This window comes from Capra hircus, chromosome 4, assembly GCF_001704415.2.
Source record: "Capra hircus breed San Clemente chromosome 4, ASM170441v1, whole genome shotgun sequence".
NCBI classification, from domain to species: Eukaryota; Metazoa; Chordata; class Mammalia; order Artiodactyla; family Bovidae; genus Capra; species Capra hircus.
Window position 1 is genome coordinate 70,968,529 of NC_030811.1, and position 20,814 is coordinate 70,989,342.

General features: G+C 40.0%; 1 protein-coding gene across 20 annotated transcripts in view; it reads left to right on the top strand.

Moving 5' to 3' along the window:
• The window catches only part of NRCAM (neuronal cell adhesion molecule), a 309,770-nt gene that overhangs the window by 235,280 nt on the left and 53,676 nt on the right, over positions 1–20,814 (top strand). For 17 of the 20 annotated variants that reach the window (XM_018047203.1, XM_018047206.1, XM_018047205.1 and 14 more), the window contains 7 exons: positions 857–1,027; positions 1,607–1,663; positions 3,564–3,675; positions 6,522–6,706; positions 9,111–9,242; positions 18,973–19,116; positions 20,512–20,623. In XM_018047203.1, the coding sequence (XP_017902692.1) occupies positions 857–1,027; positions 1,607–1,663; positions 3,564–3,675; positions 6,522–6,706; positions 9,111–9,242; positions 18,973–19,116; positions 20,512–20,623 (913 nt within the window). The remainder of the gene's footprint in view (positions 1–856; positions 1,028–1,606; positions 1,664–3,563; positions 3,676–6,521; positions 6,707–9,110; positions 9,243–18,972; positions 19,117–20,511; positions 20,624–20,814) is intronic. The other 3 variants (XM_018047210.1, XM_018047217.1, XM_018047220.1) reach the window with 1 other exon arrangement.

The window sequence follows — 20,814 nt, forward strand, 5'->3', positions numbered from 1 at the left end:
ATGCTGTCTAGGTTGGTCATAACTTCCCTTCCAAGGAGTAACCATCTTTTAATTTCATGGCTTCAGTCACCATCTGCAGTGACTTTGGAGCCCAGAAAAATAAAGTCTGACACTGTTTCCACTCTTTCCCCATCTATTTCCCATGAAGTGATGGGACCAGATGCCATGATCTTTGTTTTCTGAATGTTGAGCTTTAAGCCAACTTTTTCACTCTCCTCTTTCACTTTCATCAAGAAGGTCTTTAGTTCCTCTTCACTTTCTGCCATAAGGGTGGTGTCATCTGCATATCTGAGGTTATTGATATTTCTCCGAGCAATCTTGATTCCAGCTTGTGCTTCCTCCAGTGTTTCTCATGATATACTCTGCATATAAGTTAAATAAGCAGGGTGACAAGATACAGCCTTGACATACTCCTTTTCCTATTTGGAACCAGTCGGTTGTTCCATGTCCAGTTCTAACTGCTGCTTCCTGAGCTGCATAGAGATTTCTCAAGAGGCAGGTCAGGTGGTCTGGTACTTAGGAATTAACTTAAATGTTAGGAAAAGTCACACAAACTCGTTCCATAAAACATTTTTTGGTTTACACTTGTTTTCTAAAACCCTTCACTGGGCAACTTGTCTCACCTCTGCCCCCACTCTAGAGAAGTTAGGGTCTGGCAGGTATAGTTGGAATTTTAATTCATATGTCTTTTCCTTTTGGAATCATTTGCTTTTTCTCAAAAGAGCTTTATAGAGGAAGGAAATACATGCAAGTGAAGTTCACAGGACTGTTTATTAGTAGATACAGTTATCTTGCTAATTTGGAAAGTGGCCACTTTGTGATGGAATGATCTAGATACCTCCCTGCCATTCTCCAGCCTTTCAAAGACTTCCACAGAGTGAGAGAGTTTCCCAAGGTCTGAATGGAGACCTTTACTTTTCCAATGTGCTCCCAGAGGACACCCGGGAAGACTACATCTGTTACGCCAGATTTAATCATACTCAAACCATCCAGCAGAAGCAACCAATTTCTGTTAAGGTGATTTCAGGTAAGAGTTCAGTTTCCAAAAACTCTCTTGCAATGATGTTTACAAATGTGTGCAAGTGTGTTAACTATTAAATACCACTAACTTTGAAGTAAACAGTTTCATTGATCAGGGAAGTACCTGTGAATAGTCATGAAAGTGTTGGCATGTATTATAGGAAGCTTGCCTACTTTACTGTATTTTATAGTTTTTACTGTTATTACCATTATTGTTTCTATGATAACTTCCTGAATCTATTGGTTTGGCCAAAACATTGGTAAGATGTTACAGAAAAACCTGAATGAACTTTCTGGCCAACCCAGTTCTTAGTGTTCTGAGCATTTGCTTGTGGTTTACGCTCCACAGTGCCGTCAACTGGGAGTCCTGCAGCTCCGGTTATATGTCTGCATCTTACTGGCTGGGGGTGGCTCAGTGAGTTAATGAGACAGTCATGTACAATGTAAAGCACTGGTTTTACTAGGTTGGGATGGCACTTGGTCAGCAGAGTGGTTTATGTTTTGTTGCCCAGTACTTTTATTTTCTTTTTTTACGATTCTCTCTCCCCTTCTTTTTGCATTCTTCATAATATTCTGTTTATTTCAGTGGATGAATTGAATGACACTATAGCTGCTAATTTGAGTGACACTGAGTTTTATGGTGGTGAGTTTTGGTGATTGATTGTAACTGGTATTTCTTCTTCATTGTAGAATTTAGTTCACTAACTTCACCTCCATGGCTGTTTACCCTTATTTCTTTACAAAATTCCTAGTTACATGTTTAATACCACTAGAATCAATGTATGTTTCATATAAATTTAGCTTTGAGCTCTCAAACATGTCATTAAAACATGTTCCATGTTGTATGTATAATAACAAAAGTTACTAAAACTGTTTTCATGTAAAGAATCATCCCACAAAATTTGAAAAAAAATCTTTCATATATGTTTAGAATTACATTTTTCATTTTTTGTCTGGCTCATAAACTTTTCTCATAGATTAATAAGAATTGGCAAGGTACATTAACCTGCTAAAATACTAACATCAAAGTCTTAATAACCTTTAGCAACTAACATTAACTGGATTTTGACAGGAAAGCATTGTATTTTCCATCTGTTTTCACAAGACCTTACCAATGTCATATAATTAGAAATAGTATTTCCCTTAGTTTAGTTTAAAATCAAGACACTATCTTCAGTGGAAATAATCTTTTAAAAATAGATTTAACATCATTCTTTTAAAAGGGAAAGAATTTTATTTCCTTAAGGGAAACATGGATCTCAAATATAGAGTCTATGAATGAAAATTATGGGTTCTGAATATGGGGTCCTCTTAAATTATCCATAAGCTCAAATTTCTGCTGTACTAATTTTTTACCCTTGAGATATGAAGTAAAAAGCACTAAGGTACTATCAATGGCCAGAGTAACATACCATAACTCCTGCCTTACTTTTATTTTTACCTTATTTCATATTATTTTATTTTATATTAAAATACTCCTGAAAAATATGGACCTCGAAATCACTTTCAAAGTGATTTTTCAAAGGTGTGTGATTTCCTCCACCATCTCTAAAATCTAAGGAAAACCCTAATTTGTGTTCAGTAATACCTTTTCTGGTGTTCAGCTTTTTCTTCTGAGAAGTGAGGATAATTTATATATTATCTTTTCAGTTTTTATGAGCATCAAGTAGATAACACATTAAAGTGTTGCACACTCTTAAAGGGGCTCTTAGAACCTCAAGATGGTAGGATTTCTACTTTAAGTTCTTTTGAGATGCAACCAGAGGATAAGGACACATTTAGGCCAGTTCTCTATATGATTTTTCTTCATGAAACATGAAGGTAGTCTCTCTCTCTCTCCATATATATATATATATATGTACCTCCCTGAGATCTCTGAATTGAGCCCTCTTTATTTTTTCATTGAGGAAACCAATTTTAATTTCTTTAACTTCACCCATAATCTGTGGCACACATTTGCCAGACCTCTGCCAGTCACTTTCTAGTTTTGTATTTGTATTTTACAAATACCCTCGCAATTTGAGTATCTTGATATATTAGGTGTTCACCATGATTTATCTTCATGATTAGTCAATGGAATTGACTATAATTTTGTCCCTAGGGTAAACCAAAAGATCTTGTCCATTGTCATATCTTTCAGAAAAACCTGACATCTTCCAGAAAATAGATAGCTCATTTTCCCTTTGACCTGAGTACTCATCTTGAGAGGTGGATAATTTGATAACATAATTTTCTCTCTATGTCTACATTTTGAAACTTTACCAACCCACCAAAAATACATAGAACTCTAACCCAAATTAGGAAACTATACAATGGAAAATAGTCCTCATTATTAGTTCTTATGCAACCAAAGTAGTTTCTATTTCTGGCCAACTGAGAGAGTGATGGCTATTTATAAGGCAAGGAGTATGTATGTATTTGTTTAACAAATTTCACAATCAATGGTAAATCAATTTAAAAAGGGATTAGATTTTTAGACAGTGAACTGTTCTTCTAGAAATCCATATCTTACTTTGAATGCATATTGATCTTCTTGTTTGCAGCTAAATCACATAGACAGAGGCCACCAACATTTTTAACTCCAGATGGCAATACAAGTCGCAAAGAGGAATTAAGAGGAAATGTCCTTTCCCTTGAGTGCATTGCAGAAGGGCTGTGAGTTAACACTGTCTGTCTTGATGTCCATTTCTTATATAAACATAGTAGATTGGCAGAAAGACATTAATATTGTATCATAGCAGGAATCATTGATAGAGACTCCATTAAGCAATCAAGAAAAATGTGATGATTACTTCCCAAATGGGCCATGTGTTATTTCGTATTATGAAAATATTTTGTTAATGTAAATGTTCCTTTAGAAATAAGTGTCAGTAATCACCTTATGATCGTTGTAATTGTCATGAAGCTTATTATTTTGCTACTGTTGTCTAACATCATCTCAAAACGTAGAGGCTTAAGACCAATAGCTGTTTGTCATTGATGATTTGTCTACAAGTATACAGAGCAATTGTGCCGTGACAGGGCTGGATCTGGCTGATTCCATTTGAGCCTGCTGACGCATCTTCTGAGCAGCTCGGCCTTGGGTTCACAGCTCTGGGTCTCCTGCTGTTAGTAGGGCAGTAGAGCTCTTGGTCATGAATTTTTCACATCCTTCTAGGCGATTGAGCTCTGGCTTATTCTCCTAACAGCGGAAGCTCATTCAGCCTCCCAGTGCCTAGCCTTGACACTGGCATGCTGTCCCATCCTCTACCTCCTAGCGCTCGTCACCAGACCAGCTTCTTTGCAGCTGTCTCATCTATGTGTATGCTTAGTTACTCTGTCCTGCCCAACTCTTTGTGACCCCATGGACTGTAGCCAGCCAGGCTCTGTCCATGGGAATTCTGTAGGCAAGAATACTGGAGTGGGTTGCCATGCTCTTCTCTAGGAGATCTTCCCAACCCAGGGCTTGAACCCAGGTCTCCCACATTGTAGGCAGATTCTTTACCATCTGAGCCACCAGGGAAGCCCTGTCTCATCTATGCACACCTCAAACCTGATACCACCCCCAGAACCCATGTGCCCTTGAGAGGAGTCCCAGGGAAGCCTCAGCTCAGGTGCAGGAACAGCTGTTATGTTAGGGAAATGCTGGAGGCAAGCTTCTGAATACTTTCCTCTCATGCCTGGCATAGAGTAAGTACCATTGATAAGGCACATTTGCTGGAACATTGACTGGACTCTCAGAAACGTGTTGTGTTGTGTTGTGATCTGTGCTGTCCTTGACCTGGTGACTCAGAGTATCACATTCCTTCCTAGAAGCCAAATCGGCCTCCAGGAAAAATTTTATTAATACCTCTGGAGACACATGGAGGCCCCTGCTGGCCATGTCAAAAAATAACACTACTCATGACCCAGTTCATCAAGTATATCTGTTCAGTTATTTTTACTCAAGTAAACAAACAAAAACAATTCTACGACCCATTAACCCCACTAGTATTTCTAATGATAAATATTGTGTTCTTCCTGAGGGGCCTGGACCATTCTTTTTTTTTTTTTTTTTAACTTCCCAACACACAACTTAATGCTTGACCTATAGTCTGTGTTTGTGTATGCGTGCGCAGTTGCGTCCAACTCTGTGACCCCACAAACTGCAGCCCACCAGGCTCTTCTGTCCATGGGATATTCTAGGCAACAATACTGGAGTGAGTTGCCATTTCCTTCTCCAGGGGATCTTCCCAACCCAGAGACTGAACCCCTCTCTCTTGGGTTTCCTGCTTTGGCAGGCAGATTCTTTACTGGAGCGCCACCTGGAGATCCCTGGTCTATAAAGTTTGTGCCGAGCTGTGCTTAGTCACTCAGTCGTGTCTGACTCTGGGAACTCATGGACTGTGGCCCACCAGGCTCCTTTATCCATGGTGCTTCTCCAGGCGGGTTGCCATGCCTGCCTCCAGGGGATCTATAGTTTAGTGCTTAGTAAATATACTGAATGGATTTTTATTTTACCCTCATGAAAGCCTTCTCAGGTCACCAGATCAAAACAAGCATTATTGTCTCCATTAAGGCAATGGAGGAAACTGAGGCCCCCAAAGGCCAGAGATCCAAAATCAAAGAGCACTTTAGAGTAGGGCTGGGATTTTGAAGCAGATCTTTTTAACTCTAAGCCTAAGTCTGGCTTTCCATCTGTCTCTATAGTTCATGATTTAATAAGAAACACAGGTGAGAAATGGTATAAGTAACGTGTGAGTTGGGCCTACCTCTATCAATGGATATAATGTTTTAAAATATCACTAATAATGAAATTAAAATAACAGCACGATTCCTCTAATCACCTCATTCACATCATCAGGTAGCCTGTTATAAGACAGGGAGATTCTTCCATTTGGTATGGAAATATGTATGGAAGTTTATGGGCACAAAAACTAACCTTAGGTTAGTTTTTCTCTAACCTTTCTTTCTGTAACCTTTTTAAGTCTGGCTGATTAAAAAATTGTAACTTAAAGGACTTCCCTGGCAGTCTAGTGGCTAAGAGTGTAGGGGGTATGGGTTCAGTCCCTGGTCAGGGAGCTAAGATCCCATGTGGCTCATGGCCAAAAGACCAAAACATAAAAAGAGAAGAAATATTAGAACACAAATTCAATGAAGACTTTTAAAATGGCCCACATTAGAAAAAAAAGTTTTTTAAAAAATTGTAACTCTGTATTGTTAATTTCATGGTCATTCTTTTGATTGATATAGTCCAGTCACGCAAAATTTTCCAAGAGTGTCTCTTTCATCAGAACTTTGAATATAATAATTAGGTCCCTTCAGTCAAGTAAGTCTCGCTGCCATTCTCAACAGATCCCTGAAGTCAGAGTTCATGGTGTGCCATCAGTTAGCTTGTGTGAAAATGGTAACTTACAGACTGAAATGTAAGGTTTTAAGCATTACTTAATAAAAGAGTGTGGTTACTTAAAATATTTATCTGTTCCTCATGATCTTTATCATGAATGTTTTTTCGTGATATTATTTTCTGTTTACCTTATCAGGCCTACCCCAATTATTTACTGGATAAAAGAAGATGGAACACTCCCCATCAATCGGACATTTTATAGGAACTTTAAGAAAACTCTGCAAATTGTTCAGGTTACAGAAGCAGACTCTGGAAATTACCAGTGTATAGCCAAAAATTCATTAGGAACCATCCATCATACCATTTCCGTCACAGTTAAAGGTATATCATTGTCTAAAACACATGGTTCTTGCCTCCATGAGAATCTTTCATTAAATGCCTTTAATTATATTCTTCAGTAATAATAATGTAAATTTATATCAGTACTCATGGTACCTTGAATCTCTCCTCATTGCCATTTATAGAGCTTCTAAATCAGGTTAAAAATTTGCTCCCTCAGATCTTCCTTGCAGAGGATTCCAATTAGTAAGTGTTGAAAGAATGAAGGAAATCGAAAATCACCATTAGAATTCCACAGTTGTAACCGCTGTAGGCAAGAGCCAGGGATGAGTGCTAAAATTACTGGACGCCCCCTTGCCTCTTCAGAGCAGTCCCTCAAAGTGATCTGAGAGTCCTGTCTCCTGGGCTTACATTGCAATAAAATATGACTCTCAAAAATAAATAAATAAAATGATGAAATTACTTGGTCAGACTTTCAAGCGAAACAGGTTGTTTGCATAGCCTCAGTGTTTTTCTGCCCTTAGCCACCCACATCCAGATTAATTACTGAGGTAGGTTTAATATATGTCCACAGATTCTTCACTCCTCATCCTTAAAGGATATAGAGCTTAATCACCCTCCCCTTGAGTAAGGGCTGAAGTTGCCTGCTTCTAATGAATAGAATGTGGAAAGCAGGAAAATAGTAACTGTACAGTGGAGAGAGCTGGCAGGCATCACTCTAACCAGGTGATCGAGGTTCATAAACCAGTAATAAGCCATGTCAATATCATGTGCTCCCAGATGTAATGCAGGTAGAAGGTTCAATCACTCAAAACCTCAGCTGAATCGTGAAAAATCATCAGGAAAAACTCTAGTAAAAACAGATGTACCATAGTGGTTACCAGTGGGGAGAGGGAAGGAGGGAGGGGCAATAAAGTAGGAGGTTAAGAGGTACACACTATGATTTTTAAAATAAGCTACAAGGATGTTGTGGGGAGGGAGGTGGGAGGGGGGTTCATGTTTGGGAACGCATGTAAGAATTTAAGATTTTAAAATTAAAAAAAAAAAAAAAAAAAAAAAAAAAAAATAAGCTACAAGGATCTATTGTACAACACAGGCAATGTAACCAGTATTTGATAATAACTAGGTGGAATATAATCTTTTTTTAAAAAGTAATGATGATGATACTAATGATGGTGGTTGGATGGTGATTATAATCTAGCAATTCAGGAATTCTTCACTCAGAAATCACTAAATTTGACCTTAGGTGGAAAAGCTTTTGTTTCACTTAAAACCTTCCTGTTGATCTGTATGAGAATTCAATTGTCGCTGGTATAAACATTCTCTAGGAGTGAGGGCGTGTTGGAACGTTTCACAAAATATTTTGGTTATAGATAAGAAATGGAGAACATGCCTTAGGAAAAATATGAAGATTAATCAATTTAGTAAGTTTGATTTATCCCTGAAAGAATTCAATTGACTAGTTCTCCTTTCTAAGTCTGGGAAGAAGTTCAAAGAAAAAATGCTTTATGAAAAAAAAAGAGATGATGAAGAACTTATTTATAGAGTTGGGGAAGTAATTAACATTGATATATGTTTACACAGCTAACACACATATAATTACTTTTCTCCACTTCTGTCCTGATAATGATAAAATGAGGATATTGTTCCTTGTTATAAAAAATGAAAAGCTCTTGATTTAAAAAAAAAAAGATGTTCTACAAAATAACTTACTAAAAGTCTTTAAAAGTCTAAGGTTCATGAAAAACAAAGAAAGACCAAGAAACTTTCAGATTAGAAGAAACTAAGTAAGAAGATGTGATGATTAAATGCAATGTGATGTCCAGGAGAGGGTGCTGGAACAGAAATAAGACAGTGGAAAAACTGGGGAAAGCCTAGTACAGTGTGTAGTTGAGTTGATGGTATTGTAGCAATGTTAATTTCCTGTTCTGGTATCTGTACCATGGTTTTGTAAGATGTTAACATTAGAGAAAGCTGGTGAGGGACTTACAGGAACACTCTATACTCACTTGGCAGCACTTCAGAAACTGCAAAGCTTTAAAAATTGCTTACTAATTTTATAACTGTATGTATTCTACAGGGCTTAGAATTTAAATTCCTCTTTAGTATCCCTATCTGTACCTCTAAATTGCTGTACAACTTTAGAGAAATCTGTTACCTCTTTGATATCTGATCCATACAGTGTAGAACAAGATGATGATATTTGAATCAAAAGGCTCTTGAAATGATACATAGATGTCAGTGAGTCTCTTTAAACATTCTTTTGAAAATCTGAAGTGTTCTTTGAAGTAGCACTTAGAAGTCTGTTCATTCTAAAAAAAAAAAGAAATTAACAAACAGTTTGCAACATACTTATTTTTATCATTAAGATGGTTCAGTGTACTAAATTTCCTGGAATAATTTACTTGATTAAATTTTGTGGTGTTTTTCTGCTTTCCTCATAAAGCGGCTCCATACTGGATCATAGCACCTCAGAATCTTGTGCTGTCCCCTGAAGAGGATGGAACCCTCATCTGCAGAGCAAATGGCAACCCAAAACCCAGAATTAGCTGGTTATCAAATGGAGTCCCGATAGAAAGTAAGTTTCCTTGATCGGCTCCAGTCGCAGTGTGTTTTTGGAGCATAGTGACTTCTCCACAGGAGACAAATGATAAAATAGCTTGACTTTAGGAAGGAAGTCATATGTAAGTTACACAGAAGCACCAGATCACCTGCAGGCTTTAATTTTGTTATCTTTGGGTATAATTTATTCTGGCCGAATTGTTTATGCTATTAACAGAACAGTATGCACTGACTGGAACTTTGCAGTTGTTCTTGTGTTTTGTGTGAGTCATAGGAACAGTGACAGGGTGAGAAATAAACACCCACTGGAAAGTTCACCTTATCTTCTTTGTTCAAAATGTCAAGTGATGTGTGGAAACATCACAGGAGTTGGAGGAGGTGTTAGGGAGGCTAGGAATAGAGACAGTGGATATGGCAATAAGAAATGCGGCTGTCTTAATTTAAAGAGGTTTAAATTACTAGGCCCATTCCTAATAGAGTTCAGATGTTCCCAAATTCTTCAGTCTTCAGAGGTCACTGTTCCATTTAATGCCCAAAGAAGAACATATCTTCTGACCTCAGTCATATGCTGGATGTTCTGTCTTTGATCCGTCTTCCCTCCCCAAGCATTACTGAGATCATTCTTGACCAATGTTTGCATGATCTTAACTGCCAAGTATCACCTCTTCCGCCACCTTCCCTGGACCACTCCAGCTCTCAACCAGCTTCTCCAGGCTGCCTAGAACAGTCCCCCAGAGTGTAGCCACAAGCTGTCCCTCAATCTTCTAAATCATAGCAAAGACCAGTTTTACAAAACTTGATTAGACGCTTGAGTCTCTTAGAAGGGCATTATAGCAAAGGAAAAAAAAAAAGTAAAATGGATATTGCATCCCCCTCCTCTTGGTTTCCTAAGCATGGCCATCCCCAGAGAGCCCACTGCCTCTCCATTTTCTTGAGTCCACCTTCCACCAGCTGCTATTGACAGGAGAATCTTTGGACATTTTCCCCTTCTTAGAGAGAGAGAGAGAGAGAGAGAGAGAAAAATTGGTTTCTGTTCAAAACCCCACATTGTGTTCACCCTCCCCATCAGTAGCATTATAATCTATAAAGACATTCAGTAAAGACAACCTTCAGAATTAAGATACAATATAGAGCAACTTGACTCCTCATTCCTTCCAAAGTGAAAATCGCTCAGTCGTATCCAACTCTTTGTGACCCCATGGACTATACAGTCCACACATACATTATGCAGTCCATGGAATTCTCTAGGCCAGAATACCGGAGTGGGTAGCCTTTCCCTTCTCCAGGGGATCTTCCCAACCCATGAATCAAACCCAGGTCTCCTGCTTTGCAGGTGAATTTTTTACCAGCTGAGCCACAAGGGAAGCCCAAGAATACCAGAGTGGGTAGCCTATCCCTTCTCCAGCAGATCTTCCTGGGTCCAACTAGGGTCTCATACATTGCAGGCAGATTCTTTACCAACTAAGCTATCAGGAAAGCTCTTCATTGCCTCCAAGCCAGAATCAAAAATTGGTTCTACTCTCCCATACCCAAAAGATCCGTTAAACTGACTTTCATTAAATAGTCTTCACCCTAAGATGAATCTGAAAAATACTGGCAGATTTTAAACAGCCCAAGTTCCTGATAATTCTCACCATCAAGGTCTTACTGCTCCAGGCCTAGGTAGAGTGAGAGACCCGCTTCTGTGAGTGTTTATTAGTAGTTTGTCACACAACACAATCTTTATCAGATGCTCAGAATCAGACAGCCTCTGTTTATTGTAAAAGGAAATATGTTCCTGGGAGAGCACAGATACTAAAGAGTCCAGCAAAATGGGTTTGGATATTTCTACTCCGAATTTTCACTAGGATCAGAATCAGGAAAAACTGCAGAATATTTTGTGGTTGTGCATTGGGAAGCTGTTGCCACTCTCGGGAACATATGAGTGGGAACTGAGAAGTGGAAGGAAGCCCTGCACTAAAAAGTAAGTTTTCTGGTAGGAATGTATTCAGAATGGCAATGAGGGATAGAGCATGCTCAGCACTTTCGGTACCAAGTTTCTAGCTCAGAGATTCTGTGCCAATTTACGGAAGGTTAAACATACCCCTGATATCTGGCCTCAGTGAAACTGACAAGTGGGAGGGGGACATCCATCATTTCTCAGTGGGGAAACTCAGTGGGGAGCCAAGGAATGTTGAAAAGATAAATCCTCAAGCTCAGCAGTCAGAATGCAATCAGAAGCAGGGGGAAATTGAGATGTAGGTGGGTCAGTGACACAGGGATGAGGGGAGATAAAATAAGGAAGCTGATCTTTCCTTTTGGTTCTCTCAGCTTGTGATCCTTCCAAACGAGGCACAGGTGGTGCCTCTCAGGGAACCTGTAACTCCAGCTGTATTGAGAGTTTTACACTATTTGGGTATAACATAAGTAAGACTGAAGGGTGTAATGTCCAGCACAGGGAATATAGCCAGTATTTTGTAACTTTATTTGGAGTATAATCTATTATAAAATATTGAATCACTGTGTTGTGCACCTGAAATTAATATCATACCGTAAGTCAACTAGACTTCAATTTTTAAAATGAGCTTTGAAGTTGCACTCATAGACATTCCCCTTTAAATGAAATATTTGGGGGAAGGATCAACTATGAAAGGCTGGCATTTGGGGGATTGAGTGTAGGTCCCTGGAGACAAGTGGAACCTGTCTTCTGATTGGGTCCAGAGCAGAAAGAGTTAGAACAAAACCTCTCAAATCAGGTTCAAAACCAGTTGATTTCTTCCATCCCCGAAGTATGTCTTAAGAGACTTAGCAGAGCTGGGATCAGAGTTGATGATGCCTGCAGATCAAGGGCCCCTCTGCCTCTGGTGTGCCTCAGAGTGGGCACTCTGGTGGACAAGTAGGAAGAGAGCTGGGATCAGAGTTGATGATGCCTGCAGATCAAGGGCCCCTCTGCCTCTGGTGTGCCTCAGAGTGGGCACTCTGGTGGACAAGTAGGAAGAGAGCTGGGATCAGAGTTGATGATGCCTGCAGATCAAGGGCCCCTCTGCCTCTGGTGTGCCTCAGAGTGGGCACTCCAGTGGACAAGTAGGAAGAGAAAATGCCATGCAGCCTGGCAGCAAAGCCCGGGACCCAGTGCCGGGAGCAGATGCCGCCTGTTTATATTGAGGTGATGAGAAGTGTATAAAGAAAGCTGAGCACCAAAGAATTGATACTCTTGAACTGTGGTTTTGGAGAAGACTCTTGAGGGTCCCTTGGACTGCAAGGAGATCCAACCAGTCCATCCTAAAGGAAATCAGTCCTGAATATTCATTGGAAGGACTGACGCTGAAGCTGAAACTCCAATACTTTGGTCACCTGAAGCGAAGAGCTGACTCATTGGAAAAGACCCTGATGCTGGGAAAGATTGAGGGTGGGAGGAGAAGGGGATGACAGAGGATGAGATGGTTGGATGGCATCACTGACTTGATGGACATGAGTTTGAGTAAGTTCCAGGAGTTGGTGATGGATAGGGAGGCCTGGCATGCTGCAGTCCATGGGGCTGCAAAGAGTCGGACATGACTAAGTGACTGAATTGAACTGAACTGATGAGAAGTGTCCCTGGGAGGTGTCTTCCTTCACATCTGGAGGCCAAGCTAAAAATGCATGGATTACTGTTTGTAATCTCAGAATTGAAAGCTGATGGGTTCAAGGCACCTGGTGGGGACTCAGCTCTCTGCAGGAGGGCACGGCAGGGCCAGTACAGTTCCCCACCCCCACTCTCAGCCACTGGTCCATACAGCTTCTGGTGAATGACTTCTTGGCTAGACCCTAAGTCTGTTTTTTAAATTTTTAAATAATTTTTAAAATTTTTCAATGTTCAATTTTTTAAAAAATTTTAATTGTATTCATGTATAGTTGATTTGTAATGTGTGAATTTCTGCTGTACAACAGAGTGATTCAGTTATACAGGTATATACATTCTTTTTCATTTTCTCTTCTGTTAACGATTTATCCCAGAATATTAAATGCAGTTTCCTGTGCTCAACAGTTGGACCTTATTGTTTATCTAATCTAAATGTAATAGTTTACATCTGCTAATCCCAAATTACCAATCCATTCCCCCAGCGCTCCCCACCTATAAGTCTGTTCCCTATGTCTGTGAGTCTTTCTGTAAATAAGTTCATTTGAGACACTGAGTCTTAAACAGCTAGTTAAAGTAAACTCTATATGCCCCCTCCTTGCACTGACCTCCCTGATCCAAGATAGGGAGTAAATGAAGAAGAAACTGTCCAAAAATCTGTAGAAGTTTGAGGAGCCTCCTGCCTCTCCCCTGTCCGCCCTGCTTGATAGTTTACCTGTTAATTCAGAGGCCTCTAAATAGAACTGAGGTTTGGGGACCATTCTGGAAACAAGAGACTGCGGCTTGTCATCTGTAGTTTGCTGAGTTTGCAACCCACTGATACATTCGGCAGTGATAGGGCAAGAAAGCAGGATGGCAGAGAGACAGGAAGGCAGGAGAGAGCAAGATCTGCTACAATATACAACACAGAATCGGCATGGTAAGGGTTAAAGGGGGAGCCAGAGTAGACCTCAAAGGTTAGCTGGGAGCACAGGCTGGCTTGCTGACACCTTCTCCCTAGGAGGTTGCAGAAACCTTGGCTGGACCAGTTGCTGAACGACAGGGGCAGGAACAACTGTGCTTCTGCAGCATCCCAGTGCAGCATCCCGCCAGGTGCCTGACCTCCCCACCAGGCGCCATGCAACAGAACATTATCAGAGGACACAGTACCAGATACCTCCCCACTCCTGATGTGTAGACAGTCACCTAAGGACATTGTCACTCTCTCCCCGCCCCCACCCCGCCCCCACCTCTGTAGGTTCTGGCTGCCAGTAAAAGGAGAAGGTGGGTCAGAACAGGAAAGGGTCAGACTTGGGATTTGTTAGCAAAATATAGTGCTGCTGGTTTGTGACTGTGCATTGAAGACCTGGCACCTACTGTTTTACAAAACTGGAAGAATTCATTCAGAAAGAGTCAGGGCCCTAATCTCAATGTCTTTCAAAGCTCTATCCCCCTAGGACTGGCCAAGTTACTTTAAACTTTCCTTGAAGCAAAAAAAAAGAAAAAAAAAGTATTAAATGTGGAATTTGCATAAAATATGTTTGAAACCACCTGCAGAAGTCAAGAACACAGCTGCAGAGGTGCTGATGCCAAAAAAGAACTACTAATTTTTTATTGTGTGACCCACAGTGTCTGGGAAAGTGTGAAAATAGAACCCAGGACCAGAAAGAAAATGTCCAAGGTCAAGGCTGTGGGCACCAAGATTCCTGACCTTGTCCTGGGAGACAGTGGGAGAGCCCAGCACTTGTAGATCTTTAATCATCCCCCGTGTGAACTGAGGTAGATCTCTCGGATTCTTCCAAGTGGAGCGTCTGTAAGATCATACTATTATTATGTTAAAAGTCCCCTTTTCTCTAAAAGATGAGAAGGGGATGGAATGAAGAGATGAGAGTAGGCAGAAGGCCTCCTCCTGCCACGGTTACATATTTTGCTGATAGGAAGGGAGGGATTGAAAGACAGTGATACGTAATAAGCAGGCAGAGGAAAGGAGATGTGGTCTAGGACTCCCCAAGATTCCACCAAGTCATCTTTTTTCAAAAGAGCACAGTGGCCATCCCTTCACAGGGGATATAATACCTAGATGAAGAAGAAAATTCATCTCTTCATTCAGAGATTTGCTCTACATTATGCACAGATGTTCAGGTTTCAGGAGATGTTTATAGAGGAGACTAACTCAGGAAACCTGAGCAGTAATTTTACATTAAACAAGCCACTAAGTCTCTAGTTTCTCACCTTCGAGATACATATACTTCTTTCTCCTTAGTCTGTGTCATGAAGCTCTTTTTAAAATAAAACTATGCATTAGATACAAAAATATTTTAAAATTTGATAGTAGTTTTTACTTGTATACTGGCACTTATTGTTTTTCTTATTTTCTAAATGTTGGAAACATTCATGGTTTTGGCCAGCCATGTCAGAAAGAGTAGAATAAAAGAATTATTGGAAGACTGTCACCCCAGTTCTGAACCTCACCTCTGGGGCTTTGTACGGTGGGGATGTCTGTGCTCTTAGTTTCTTTACCCAGTGTGCATTTATAGCAATCAAAGTTGGTATTCCTGGAATTAATTATTATTTGTTTGGGCAATTTGGGTTTAGATACTGGAGAGTTACTCCCACTCAGTAGCCAGGACACAGAATTCAAAGGCTTCAAATCACTCTGCACCAGTGGTTTTGTTCTTTGTCCAGTACCTGCTGAGCTCCCGTATGTCACTGTGACTGTCCCGGGTTTGTTGGTGTTTCTTTAGTTAAGTACTCAAGGAAAACCAAACCAGCATTTGGCTGGTAGACCAAACCCCCATGGAGAAATATGTGCTTATTTACTCTTATTACTCTTACCTAGAGGGCTTATTTGATTCCTAAATACATCTCCAAAAATAGATATTTGGAGGCTGCTCCATTTAGCAGAAATAAGGCAGATATACTCAGAGGCCTCTCAGGTTAAAGAGAAAAAAAAAAAAAACAAATTGGAAAGGGTTGATAGCAGGAAAAAAAAAAACAAGCTGTGGGCTACATAAAAGCTGTTCTAAATGGTGTGTATTGTGCCTGATGAACCCCCACCAGGGGAAGATGGTCCTAGTGGCTTTGTGAGTTGAGCTGTCTTCCATGTTCATAGTGAGGTAACTTTTTACTCTGGTTGAAAAAACACATAAGAGGTCCTACTGTCTAACACAGGGAACTCTATCCAATTTCCTGGGATAAAGCAGTATAGAAAAAATTATTTCAAAAAGAATGTGTATATGTGTGAAACTGAGTCACTTGCTGTATATCAAGACTGGCGCAACATTGTAAATCAACTATACTTCAGTTAAAACACACACACACATAATAGAAAATTTACCGTCTTAATCATTTTTAAGAGTACAGTTCAGTAGTGTTACAGTACTTTCACACTATTGTGAAGTAGATCTCCAGAACTTTCTCACCATGAAAAACTGGAACTCTGTCCCCATTAAACACACAGTGGTGTAGCTTTTAAGAGCTCGGTATATTCAAGGACCTGGGAGGGACTCCCAGCCCTCCACTGCCTGGCAGGTCCACAGAAGTGCAGTCAGAATGCACACAGAAAAACACTGAGAAGAACTGACAGAGGAGACTCCGGAGATGCTGCTCTGTCCCAACACGCTGTGCCGAGGCAGTGGAAGGACATTGCTGAGCATGTGTGAGTCGGCAAGGCCGAGATGACCCTAGACTTGGGATGCAGGACAGGGAACACAGGCCTCCCTGAGGGATGCCGCATTCTCAGGGTACCTGACAGCCGGCCACAGGTCTCATCCACTTCCTAGGCCATGTCATTCCTCTGCCGAGGAAATCTATACTCTGTCCAAGGAATTTAAACTTGTATTTTTCTTCTGGTTGGAAGAACATGCTCCTTAAGGCCATTTTGAAATCATTACAATCATAAACAGTGGATGTGAGCTAAGGTGCCAACTCGAATTGTTTCTCTTTTTTTTTTTTTTTTTTTTTCGGCCACAACACAGCATTCAGAAGCTTAGTTCCCCAACCAGGGATCGAACCCATGCCCCAGGCAATGGAAGCAGGGAGTCTTAACCACTGGACCCAGGGAAGTCCGCCAACTCAAAGTACCGTGGCTCACTCCATCACTAGTTGAAGTAACTGGACTGTCTAAGAGAGTAGTCTCTGTTCCTTTTTGTTTGTTTGTTTGTTTTTCTTTTGCTTTTATTTTTTTAATTTTTATTTTGTATTGGGGTATAGGGCTTCCCTTGTAGCTCAGTCAATAAAGAATCTGCCTGCAGTGCAGGAGACCCAAGTTCAACCCCTGGGTTGGGAAGATCCCCTGGAGAAGGAAACGGCAACCCACTCCAGTATCCTTGCCTGGAGAATCTCATGGGCAGAGGAGCCTGGTGGGCTGCCGTCCATGGGGTCACAAAGAGTCGGGCACGACTAAGCGACTAACACTTACTTACTTTATTGGGGTATAGCCAGTTAGCAAACAATGTTGTGACAGTTTCAGGTGAACTGCAGAGGGAACCAGTCATACATACACATGTGTTCGTTCTCCCTCAAACACACCTTGCATCTAGGCTGCCACATAACGTCGAGCAGTGTTCCATGTGCTATGCTGAGATGATTTTCTAAGTTAGCTATCAATTGAGATTGGAATGTCAGACATGCAACTACATACAGAATGATGTGATAGTAAATGTATGTAGTTTTAAGCCACTAAGTTTAGAACTTGCTCAGCCTCAGTAGAAACTAATGCAGAATGAGAATGAGTGGGCATGATACTTTGAATATGTGTGGTTAAACAAGGATGAATAACACTAGTGTGATGTCTTTTGTTATTTATTTTCATTAATAACCCACAGATGAAACTTTTTAAAGTGATAAAGGAATCTAAAGGCAGTAATAAATATGTCTTAGGTGCCCATCCTTTTCCTGTCATCAAAGAGGAGAAATGGTGTTTAGAATGTAAGTACAGGCCAGTAAGTGGTTCAGGTTCCAAGAGCAGTTTAAGAGGAAGGGTGCTATTATTTATTGTTTTAATTTATTTTATTGAAGTATAGTTGATTTACCATGCCACGTTAATTTCTGCTTTACAGCAAAGTGATTCAGTTATACATACATAGACTTTTTTTTCTTATTCTTTTCCATTATGGTTTATCTGGGATAGTGCATATATGGGTGCTGTTATTTAGAGTTGGTTTTGATCAGCATGCTGAGACAGATACCTAATACCCTTTTAGTGCACTTTTAAAGCCATGTAAGATTACACCCTAAGATTTAGTGTTCACAAAAATAAATGTATGTACAATAGCATGGCATTTCCAAATTGTAGGTCATGCGTTGGACTGAATTCTCATATATTACCAACTTGTTCCATTCTGCTTTAGATAGGATCAACTGTGGTCTTAACATTTTTTTAGATACTTGAGAGATTTAGCTGAAACTGCTACCTTTAAGAGAAATTTCACAGAGTTTATTTCTACTTTAGCTTCCCGAATTGCCAAAGCAGGAAAATACATATTTTCACATTTGATAATTAACCCTATACTTATTTACATATCTGTTTCAATAAGAGGCTTTTAAAATATACACGTTCAAATGATGTAGAGGGTTTTATATTTTTGGACTGCTTTTTGCTATCTCCTCCTGGTGGCTCAGACAGTCAAGAATCTGCCTGCACTGCAGGAGACCCAAGTTTGATTCCTGGGTTGGGAAGATCTTCTGGAGGAAGAAATGGCAACCCAGTCCAGTATTCTTGCCTGGAGAATTCCATGGACAGAAGAGCCTAGTGGGCTATAGTCCATGGGGTCATAAAGAGTTGGATACAACTGAGTGATTAACACTTGATAATTAACTTTCCTTCTCATAAATTACAGTAATTTTTTGTGGACAAGGTAATGTTTTCCTGAATTTGTATTGCAATTTACACCTTACTTGTGGTTTTTTCCCCCTACCTCTGTCAAAATAATATTGAAAAGAATCAATCCATTTAAAACTGAATGGATATCAAGAGGATACCCATGCTGATAAGTGATAACTAAATTCTGAGGAAGGAAATTAATGGTTGCTGCCTGGTTGTTGGTTTTCCTTCTCACTGCATATATACCTAGATCAGTCTTCTGCTTACTCTAAATTAGACCTCAAGTTGTACATCTTTTAAGTAAATAGGAATGAATGTATACTTTTTGTTTTTATATCCAAACAGTTGCCCCTGATGACCCCAGCAGAAAAATAGATGGCGACACCATTATTTTTTCCAAAGTTCAAGAAAGATCAAGTGCAGTGTATCAGTGCAATGCCTCTAACGAATATGGATATTTACTGGCAAATGCATTTGTGAATGTGCTGGGTAAGCGCTCCCTTTATTGAAGACATGGCAAATTCAATTAATGACCATTGTTGTTTTTCATTCATTCAGCAGAAATACATTAAGCATCTGCTATGCAGTGGCACGGAGAAGGCAATGGTAACCCACTCCAGTACTGTTGCCTGGAAAATCCCGTGGATGAAGGAGCCTGGCAGGCTATAGTTCATGGGGTCGCTACCAGTCGGATACCACTGAGCAACTTCACTTTCACTTTTCACTTTCATGCATTGGAGAAGGAAATGGCAGCCCACTCCAGTGTTCTTGCCTGGAGAATCCCAGGGACAGGGGAGCCTGGTGGGCTGCCGTCTATGGGGTCACACAGAGTTGGACACGACTGAAGCGACCTAGCAGCAGCAGCAGTAGCATGCAGTGGCATAGAACTTGGAACTGGAAAGAATATAGGAAGATAGATAAGATACAATCTGATGGTTACATTGTGTTAAACCTCTCAAAAGGAAAAGAGCATTGGTTTGCTCTTAATAACTGAATGTGACTATTGTACCATTCTTAGAAACTGATAAGGCAAATGAAAATTTCATGATTCTGATTTTTGAAAATCAGTTGTTAATCATAATGTTTAGCATTGATCTAAGTCACAGATGTACATTTATTTATCAATTCATAATAATATGTTTAGAAAACTATGACATAAATGTTCTGAAGTGATTGGTTTTTGTGAACATTATATTTCCCTTATGAAACAAAAATGACCAAAATACCAGATTTGTTAGAAGTAAAATTTAGATGAGAATGTTTTTCATGATACCAAGGAATTATATTTCAACTCTTTAAGTGGAGTAGGCTCCCTTTCAAATAGAATTAAGGTCAGGAAGCCAACCAATATGTGGTATTTTTTCCTTCATGCTTGAAACGAAGGTCAGTAAAATCACATGAAGAGCTGAGCCATCACGATGTTGATGGACATACAGGAAGCGGTTCCGATTCTGGTTGTGTTTTGACAACCAGAAAAAAGCATTCTGCTTTTTCTGCCAACTTGTGTGTTCTGATGGGCCATTCAACAAAAAATGTATTTAGCCATTATTCTGTGCCAGATACTGTGCTGATTTATGGAGAGAAGACAGTAAAAAGTCCCATTCTTTGCCTGCAAGGAACTCACAGTGTAGTAGGAGATATAAAGAAATCAGTTATCACAAGCTATGCTTGAGTAAGATGCAAACGTGAGGCAGAGGGAGAAAACGTGTTTTTCCACCTTGAGTGACCAGTAGGGTCATACCTGCCTGAGAACCTAAGGGGAGAGATACATTGGCTGTGCCTTACTATGAACTCTAATGACCTTAAAAAGATGCAGAAATACACAGTGGGCCTAAATGTTTATTTTATCTTAATATTTACTTTACCTTTTCACAACATTTTTAGCTGAGCCACCACGAATCCTTACATCTGCAAACACACTCTATCAGGTCATCGCAAACAGACCTGCCTTACTGGACTGTGCCTTCTTTGGGTCTCCTCTGCCTGCCATCGAGTGGTAAGTAGTGGTCCTGTCTGTGTGTCATATTTACATTTGCTAGAGCTTTCAAATTTCTCAGTATGTAGGGTTTTAGTCAGAGCACAGATAGGAGAAAAAGCAGGGAAGAATCCATCATCTTATTAATTATTAAATGTATTCACAAATATTTATTAACGACTTGCTCTCTGCTAAATACTGTCACTTGGATA